This window comes from Austrofundulus limnaeus, unplaced genomic scaffold, assembly GCF_001266775.1.
Source record: "Austrofundulus limnaeus strain Quisiro unplaced genomic scaffold, Austrofundulus_limnaeus-1.0 Scaffold55, whole genome shotgun sequence".
In the NCBI taxonomy this organism is placed as follows: Eukaryota; Metazoa; Chordata; class Actinopteri; order Cyprinodontiformes; family Rivulidae; genus Austrofundulus; species Austrofundulus limnaeus.
This window is the reverse complement of record NW_013952457.1, coordinates 1520909-1530070: the sequence shown is the minus strand read 5'-3', so window position 1 is coordinate 1530070 and position 9162 is coordinate 1520909. Positions and strand designations below refer to the sequence as shown.

The 9162-nt window shown below is 39.0% G+C and overlaps 1 protein-coding gene across 4 annotated transcripts in view; it reads right to left on the bottom strand.

The window, feature by feature from the left end:
* dip2bb (disco-interacting protein 2 homolog Bb) overlaps window positions 1-9162 on the bottom strand; it is a 50277-nt gene that overhangs the window by 29197 nt on the left and 11918 nt on the right. For all 4 annotated transcript variants that reach the window (XM_014009134.1, XM_014009136.1, XM_014009135.1 and 1 more), the window contains exon 2: window positions 2185-2256. In XM_014009134.1, coding sequence (XP_013864588.1) covers window positions 2185-2256 — 72 coding nt within the window. The remainder of the gene's footprint in view (window positions 1-2184; window positions 2257-9162) is intronic.

Here is a 9162-nt window from a genome sequence, read left to right as displayed (position 1 = left end):
ATAGGGAAAATATTAGATCAGCAATTATTTTATTACCCTTTAAATTGACTTCTGGAGATTATCCAAGGTGCTTTATGACCCATAATTGGGTCCCAAGCCCAACTTTGGGAACCAAAGTGCACTGGTTCCCAAACTTTTCAGCTTTTGACCCACAAAACTACAGTAGCAGAGACCTGTGCCCCAGCTATTTTTGGATGATAAACATTTGTATCAGGTCAACTAAATATGGGCATAGTAACAATATTTTTATACTACATTTATCCATTTTAAATACTGTATACTATCCTCACTCCTTTGTAACAACTAAGGAAAAAATGTAATTAATCCAGAAAATCTTTTCAGGACCCCACCTTGATGTTTCGGAACCCCACTTTGGKTCCCGACCCCAACTTTGGGAAACACTGCTCTAAAGCAATACAATAATGTCAAGTTTAGGGTAATTTGATAGATTGAAGCTGATAAAGTTGTTCTTCCTTATAGGGTTCAATTTGTATGCAATTAATCGTCAGAAACTTTAATCTGTTATTTTTTGGCACTTGATGATTAATATGATAAATGCCACCAGGCAGACTGACCGGAGATTTCCTCGGTCAGTCCGCTCAATGCTCCTCTCCACTTCAAATATAATGAACAATAAAAAAAAAAGAAAAGTTCTGTAATTTATTTATCATAACACCCGTTTTACTTGGCCTATCAACACAATTTTAAAAACTGATGTACAGCAGGAAGTCTGCACTTCTGACACAATTTGGAACAGATTTTCACAGAGAACAAATCTTTCCCACTAGAGTGATTTAAATCGATCATGTGACTAGGATATGAGGGAGTCTAGAAACTCCAGGGGATTAATCATCATACTAATCGTTATCAGCTAATCGTGATTAATTAATCGCCCAACCACACTTCCTTAAGAAGCCCAAATATAACACTGTATGTGAAGTTTGTTGCAGGCCCAATAACAAGTCATAAACTGATGCAAAGTCACTTTACATAAATGAAATCAGAAATAAATGATGGTGTATCGACTTCTATAAAGGATGCTCTATAATGAAAGAATATTTCAACGGCAGCTACTCAGGTCTTCAAGTTAACGAATAAAGTGTAGGAAGAAAATGTTTTGTTAGCCAGAGGCCCATTTCAGACCTGCACTAACATGTTCCTGACTAATTCAGCTACTAACAAACAGCTTTAAGTACAGCTGTTCACACACAGTATTAAACTTTGTCTGACGCCATCAGAACTCAAATAATCTGCAAATAAAAATGTCACTGCATCACACAGTGATCTGTCAGCGAGGGACAGTTATCTAAACTTTATTACTTTTGATTTTACACAGTTTAGAGTCACTTGGGTCACACTTGAGTGGAGTTATTTATCCTCCTCTCCTCTTAATAAGCCCAATAACCTAACAGACTCCTTATGAGAGAAGCAAAGAAGCAGAAAATGAGACTGTTTGACTTCACAGAACTCAGGTTTTAACCTGCAAAACTCCACCGCAGAATAACACAACTGTCTGCTGTTTTCAACACATCACTGTGAGCATAACATCAGCTCGGTGTTTAATGAGGCGAATGTGAAGCTGCTCAGATTGGTGCTTGGTGACTGACACAAACCACACATTACAGTGGCTGCAGAGACAACCAGCCTTCAAACAATCTGAACAATCTTTATAACTAAAAACAGCACACCAACAGTGTTCTGGTGATCCGTGGAGGGATAAAATCTCAACAAAATTAATATTTTTATAAAGAAGGATTCTGACAGTTTATTAAAGCTGTCAACTTCCATGTTTTCCACTTCTAATGCACTTCTGTTAGGAACAGACACATAAAATATCCTACCACCATGTGCCACTGGAGCAACATGGTTAATGTTGTGTATCTTCATGTTGTAGGAGACGGCTGTGTGAATTTAAACATATTATATTGTAAAAAAGCAACATCTGATGAAAGCAACCATTATTTAAATTATCTACATTAAGCTTACATTACTCATGAAACACTCTTAGAGTTACAAAGAGAATTTAAGAAGATGTGGATGTGAACAAAAATGCACTGATATTTGGAACAAAATCTGGGAAAAGAATAGATCAAACCTAAGGTAATCCTGTACTGAGTACACCTAAAATGATTGCAAAGATGTACACTTTACAAAAAATAAACAATAAGAACAAAAATCTCTTACCTGGAGTCTGGATTATGTAAGGAGCCAGCAGTTTAGTCCTTTTCTTTTCATATCCCTTCTGGGTGATGTCACCTATAAAACATATAAAACAAAATTATTAAATTGAAATTCATAAAAAAAACAATTAAAACCTCCTGGTCTTGAAGAAACAAATAAAACCTCCTACTTTATTCTGGAACTTCTGGACTTTCTCAGATGAGTTAAAAAAAACATCTGTTCAAAACCCAGTAGATGAAGGAAGGAGAAAGTAGCACAGATAAGAGACACAGGTATAGGAAAACAGATAACGAAGAGGGTGAGAAACAGATGGATGCACACACAGTGATGAAGTAATCTCCAGAGATGGCTGCAGGCGTAAAAGATGAGGCCTGAATGAAGTGAAAAACAAATCAGGACTAAATCTGGACATGAGGGGAAGCGTAGGCAAAAGAGACGAGATGACTCAGGGACTCAGAAAGAAAACAAAGATATATGAAAGCTGATATACAAAAGCTGGAGATGGAGAGAGGATAAAGAGGAGGTGAGGGATGGAGGGCAGAGGAAGAGGAAACCCCAAGTCCTTGAAGCAAAAAAAAAAAAAAAAAAGCATCCGCTAAGCAGATCCTTCAACCCCCACCCCCCTGCCGATGGCCCATCTGCATCTTCCTCCGTCCCACAAGGCCCAACACGAACACGCTGAGTTTTCTGCTGAGCCTGATGCCTTGCGGTCACTGCCAAACTCCACTGAGGGCAAAGCTGTCACATTTTCAGAGCTACTAAAAATCCATCTGTGGAGCCTGGCCTCTCGTTTCCCAAAGCAACGAGTGGTGATTCATGTCTGCCTGTTCCTGCTCCGACACCTCATAAACCCCAGGTCTAATACAAGCCCTGCTGCAACGAGGAATAAAGCCGTCGTCTTCAGACAGAAATTTTACATCAAAAAATCATGACAACATCTGAGTCAAAATTCCTTATTTAAAACATCTGAGATCATTAAAGACAATGAGAGGACTTTATCATCAGTTTAACAAAGGCTGCATTCATGATTCAGCATCCGTACAACTGTGAGGTCTGTGCTGATGGGAATGTTGTCAGCTGTGCTTTAACAGCACTGTGCAGTTAAACTCCTCTCAGAAGGTGGCACCAAATACACAACGGATAAAATAGACCAACTAAGAGCAAAAGAAGAAAAAACAACACAGATGCTTATTAAAATAATAATAATAATAATAAACTTGAGTACTGGGGATTTATGGTTTTCCACAACTGGATAATTTAATACTCAGGGACCACAAAAAACACGCAAAAATGTGACCTTTAAGTGACTTTTAAAGTAAACGTTTCTTTCTCCCAGAAATGCTGGAAGTGGTGGCTGTGGAAAGAGATGTGTGGCCCTTCGATACAATCTATACTTATCACAAAAAGTAAGGAAACTTGTGTTTGGTAGATTATTTCTTTGTTGTAGCAATGCTTCTTAGCAATAAGTCTTATACTGTTGAAAAGTCTGTTAAGTTCCCTTTTAAATGGTGCCACATTTGTAAGGAACATGCATCTGTGGGATGAACAGTAGATATATGTATGTGGGTTGCACACATGAAAAATTAGCCATATCTCCTCTGCCGAACAGCTTATTCTGCTGTTATTGACACTTGTTTTGAGGTTCTTGTATCCCTAGGTGCTGCCAATCAGGTACCAATAATAAACATTATTATCAAAAAAATTGTTACAACAAAGAAATAATCTACCTAACACAAACTGTCTTACTTTTTTGCATTAAGCGCATAAGCAGACTTCAATACTTTTAGGGTTGGCTGTCTAGGAAAATGGGAAGTGTGGTAAAGAGGTGAAGAAGAGAGATGAGGCAAGATGGAGTGGATTTATTATTAACCTTTATTTAACCTTTATTTAACCAAGAAAATCCCACTGAGATCATAGATCTCATTTGCAAAGGAGGCCTGGGCCTGAACAGAACCTATTGCGCATGTTTTTGGATGTAGAAAAGGAGTGATTTGTGACAAAAGGGTGGCAGCAAAGGCCAGAGGAAATGTTTACAAGATGAAATCAGTGAGAGCAGCTGTTGTATGATTCGAATCAGAGACAGTAAGCCAGGAGACGAACAGGAAGTGGCAGAGCTGAAGCTGTTGAGGTTCTCTTTGGGAGATAGATTAGATTAGGAATGAGATTACCAGAGGTACAGCACAGGTTGAACTACTAGGTAAAGTTGGAGCGGACAGACTAAGATGGTTTGGACATGTCCAGAGGAGGGACTGTAGATATATTGGTGGAAGGATGTTAGAGATGTAGCTGCCAGGAAAAAGACAAAGAGGAGACGTATGGATGTAGTTAAAAGACATGGAGGTAGATGGAGGAGGACTCTCTGTGGAACAGCCGAAAGAAGAACTATAATCAGCCTTCAAGTATTCTGCCCAACTATGCAAGAAAACCACAACAGTGCGGCTGCAACCATAGATTCACAGATAGAAAAAAAAGAGATTCTCTTGTTTAGAGGATGTAACCCGAGAGGCGACGCACTTTTATTTCTGAGAGGAAAACTAGAAGAAAAGCAAACACTTCCATAAGTAATGCATGAATGTTACAGTTGGCTGCGCCCAGTCACATGATTTATTTTTAGCTTATGTGAGCAGGCGATTTCTCTGCAGAAAGACAGAGCGAGAGGAGAGGAGACAGCGATGGGGGGAGGGGTCTGCATGCATTAAATGAAACAGAGTAATCACTCCTCCATCTGGATGATGTGGAATTCATCCGTTTGTCCTCCATATGTAGTCGCAGCTGGAGACGAAGGGTTAAACTTCAGCACAAGGAGAGCATGCCATCACTGAACAATGTGATGTTAGAGTGGAAATGACTTGGGAAAAACAGAGGGGGGAAACTGATGCGTTGGTAAAAACTAAATATTGGATTGAATGTGTTGCATGAAAAAAAAGAGTATTTCATAAACAAAAACATGATGCTAAACCTGTCTGCTTCAGCTTACACTCAGAGGACAAAATCTGCTTAAAAGGCAGGACACAGCTCCACCGAGAAGAGGGCTTTGCTTGTTAACACACTTTCCCACATCGACCCAGTCAGGTCTGTCCCAACGGTGCAGGTCACAATCAAACCATCGCTTGTCCTGACTGAACAGTTGCATCATCCTCATTCATTTTCAACGCCAAAACATCAAAGCTGCGCTTCCCCTTCACTCTTAAAACACTCACGATTTCTGGCTTTGGATTATTCGATTTGCAGTAAGACTGCTCTTCCCCTCAACCCCACAGGCACTCAGTCTGAATAGTAATCAGCTAAATATCTCTGTCTCTACTTCTTGCTCACTCTCATCACATTACGCTGGACTGCTCTCTCAAGAAAACAGTCAGGATTTATGTCTGCACCTGCTCTTTGGAAACAAAATGAGGCCTTAAAATATGGCTAGATAAGAAAAAGAAACAAAATGTCCTTCATTATGTGGTCTCCAATCACTGGCACTGTGCCCACCCTGCCTTTATTGATTGAGTTCAAGTCTGTTTTTTTTCAAGGGACTTCTCATTAGCAAACCAACATTTCTGTTTTCACACCTGATAGTCCAGTAGGTTCAGTTCAACTGGGTACCAAAATTGCAAGATTTGATTACATTTTCAGCTGGTGTGGTTTGCTTTCACACTGCACTGTGTCAAAGCGACTAATGTGAACAACATGTTCGCACCCTCGCCTGTGGTGGCGCCGCACCAAGAAGCACTGAAGGAAACGACACAAAAACTTTGAAAAAGTCACTGAGCGTGCATGTGTTCAAACCGCACCAGAGCTTACTTTAACCAAACCAAGACCTGGGTTAGCAGGTGGACCAGGGATCGCTTTTTTGGTCTGCATCAGAGTTCGATTACACATTCACACCTCCCCAAATAAATCGGACTTTCTAGGCAAACGAACTAGAGTTTGATTAAAGCCGACTAAACAGGGTCTAAATCTCTAATAAAACCTGACCAAGGCTTTTTAACTGTCACCAAACCAAACAATAACAAAATAAGCAGCAGGAAATACACACCTGTGATGGACTACAAGTAAGAATAAAGACATTTGCAAATACTCTGCACAACGAACCTCTGTTTTAAACATGCATGCGTTGTTACATGCAATACAAATGGGACAGTGAGGAAGTAAAAAGCTGATAAAACAACACCTGAGGAAAACAAATAATTATGAATGTCAATAAAAAAGAAGTTCAGACTAGACATACTCTTTTGCCTTTAATCTTCCTTGGGAGATATAAAACCTGTTTGTCTTGTATGCTCAGAGACAATGATGAAGTCTATAAAATCATTAGTACGATATCCATACCAGCTAATATTTGAACTGGGAGTATCCAGAGCCACCAGTCCTGGGAATCACTGACTCACCTGGATTCCTCTCTCTTTCTCTCTCTCTAGTGTGAGTGAAGTAGTGCTTTAGGAATTATGCTCATTTGTTGAATTTCCAGGGGTCAGTTTATGAATGTCGAAAAAAACTGATGCTTTCTGAATTAAAAGACACTGTTTGGATGTTCTTCATCTTGTACAAAGTTAAAGGGGAAAATGACGTTTGCAGGAGCTACACTGTCTGCAAGCTGAGAGCATGTTTCTACTTGTGGAGGGAGAGAACCTTTTTGCTGTCACTTTCTATAAGGTGTCATCAAGTATCAAAATATAGTGTTCGGCTTAGAATGGAGTTTCTCATGTGGTGAACACTGTTGAAAATGGCTGCATAAAGCGCAGCTCACTGGTTGCACTAAGAATTCAACGAGACCGATTTCTGGCAATTCTGAGTCAACAACGAGGGTTAGATGATATTGACAAAAAAAGAGAATTACAATTAATTGTGACATTTACCTGATAAAGATTAAATTTGATGATTAACAGATGCCAGTTGCACTTGCATGTTTATGAGTCTAAATCAATTACCCTGTGTTCTAAATTATACTTAAAATATATCAGTCAAACTAACATCTTCATTTTAACAGCCACGGCCTGCCCTGCATTATTGCTTCCCAGCACTCACTTTGTCACTAGGTATGGGATAAATCTTGTGCCAGCAGGAATTGAATTTGAATTGCTCAGATTGAATCTGTATGTGCATGATTTGAAATTGAATGCACTGGTTTGAAAATAAATTTCACCAAATGGAAACAGAATTTAAAGCTTTGAATTTGAATTTATTTGCTTTAGTTAATTTAATTTGCTTTGCACTTTTGTTTATTAAAAATTCAGTTTGACTACTTTCACTTTCAGTTCCAAAATTCAAAATTTTGTGTCACACATCCTGGTCCTTGAGAAAGCCAGCCAGAGTAATCAAACACAGATCCACAGATTTATGTTTCACTTTGGTGAAGTTTCCCTTCTGTAATCTAACAGAGTTGATGCAATCCACTGTAAAAGTGACAAAAACAGACAGTTATTTTATTGCAGTGATAAATTTTACCTATATGTAGAAAATGTTACATTTACATCACAGCATGGATCAGTCAGCAGCAGCATCTGATCAATATGTAAAATATGTGATCCATGATGGAGCTCTGTCAACACTCTCTGGTTTCATTTAAAAGAGTCGATCATCAGATATTGTCCAAGATTAACCTTCAGGGTGGATATAGCTCGCTCACACCGAGGACCTATCTACGTCAACATTTACCCAGAATGCTTTGTGTGTAAATAAAATGGCTTGGTCCGTGTTAAAATATATCTTTAAAAATTTACTAAACAGCCTAGAGTATTTTTACAGTCTTTATTTTACAGTTTAAATAAATGTTTATCAAATAAAGTCTAATGTTACAACTAATCAGGGATCCCTTTAAGTCTGAGAGGTTCTGAAGATTTATTATGAATTCATCAAGATGCATCAATAATTCTTTTATAATCCCTCTGAATTGTAGTGTAGTCAAATTAAATGTGAGATATTGAAAGATTCCCACCCTTATGAATCATCACACAACACCACCCTGTGAACGTACATCTTCCCAGGACTTCATTTAAAAAGAAAAGAAGAAAAAAATAAACGTCCTTGGATATTTGGATTAACATCAGAATTTTCTGCCTTCCGTGTTGGGTCATGAATCAAAATGTTCTGGGAAAAAAACAAATTGTACCAATCACATGAACATGATTGTGGAGGTGCTGATTATTCGCAGCCAAAAGAGTCACTGATCAAAGCTTGGCGAGCAGCACGATATGAGTAACAACTGCTCGAAGCTGTTAGTGGTTATTCTGGGCTTCTTTATTACATCATCAACTCATTTTTTTGTTGTTGCTCGACCAGACTCATTTTAGCTGGAAGATGGTGGTGGGGGGCATTTTGTTGATGTTACTGGCAAATGAATTGCATGCATGAACCCCCCCCCCCAAAAAAAAAAAATCAACACAGTGAATCTAACACAACAGTGCAAATATCTGTGTGTTTCCAATTTTGCACCGATCATTTAGAATCACTGTATCTAATTGAATCTTAAAGGGCCAATATTATGTGTTTCTCAGGCATATATTTAAACACTATACCATAATAAAGTATCTATGTCACCTTTAGCTGTTATTAAAATGCTGTTTTTATGTTTAAATAGAAAATAAACTTGTCTGCTCATCCCTTCCTCTTCTAAACACCTTGAAATTGGCCTCTGTCTCTTTAAGAACCTCCTTCCCTTCTGTCTCGCCCATTTTGGTGCGGGGGTGGGGGGCTGCTATGATGCAGTTTACTTGGCATCTGAAAATACATTTCCTCAAAGGTATTTTTAATCTGAAAAGAGCTTCACTGAGTGAGAACTAATGTTGAGAGCTCAGCAGACAGTTAGGTTTCACTTTCACTTTGACCCGAGAGCCTGTAGGAGTCATGGGCTGGGTGTGTGGTGGGGGGAGGGGGGTGCTCTGCCATGAGGAAGCTCAGCTTAAAGACACGTCCCAGGGGCGTTTCTAGTCCCCACCTGTCGTTTTGCTCCTCAGCATGGCTTCCTAAAAACACTGCAGGATTTCTCAAACATGC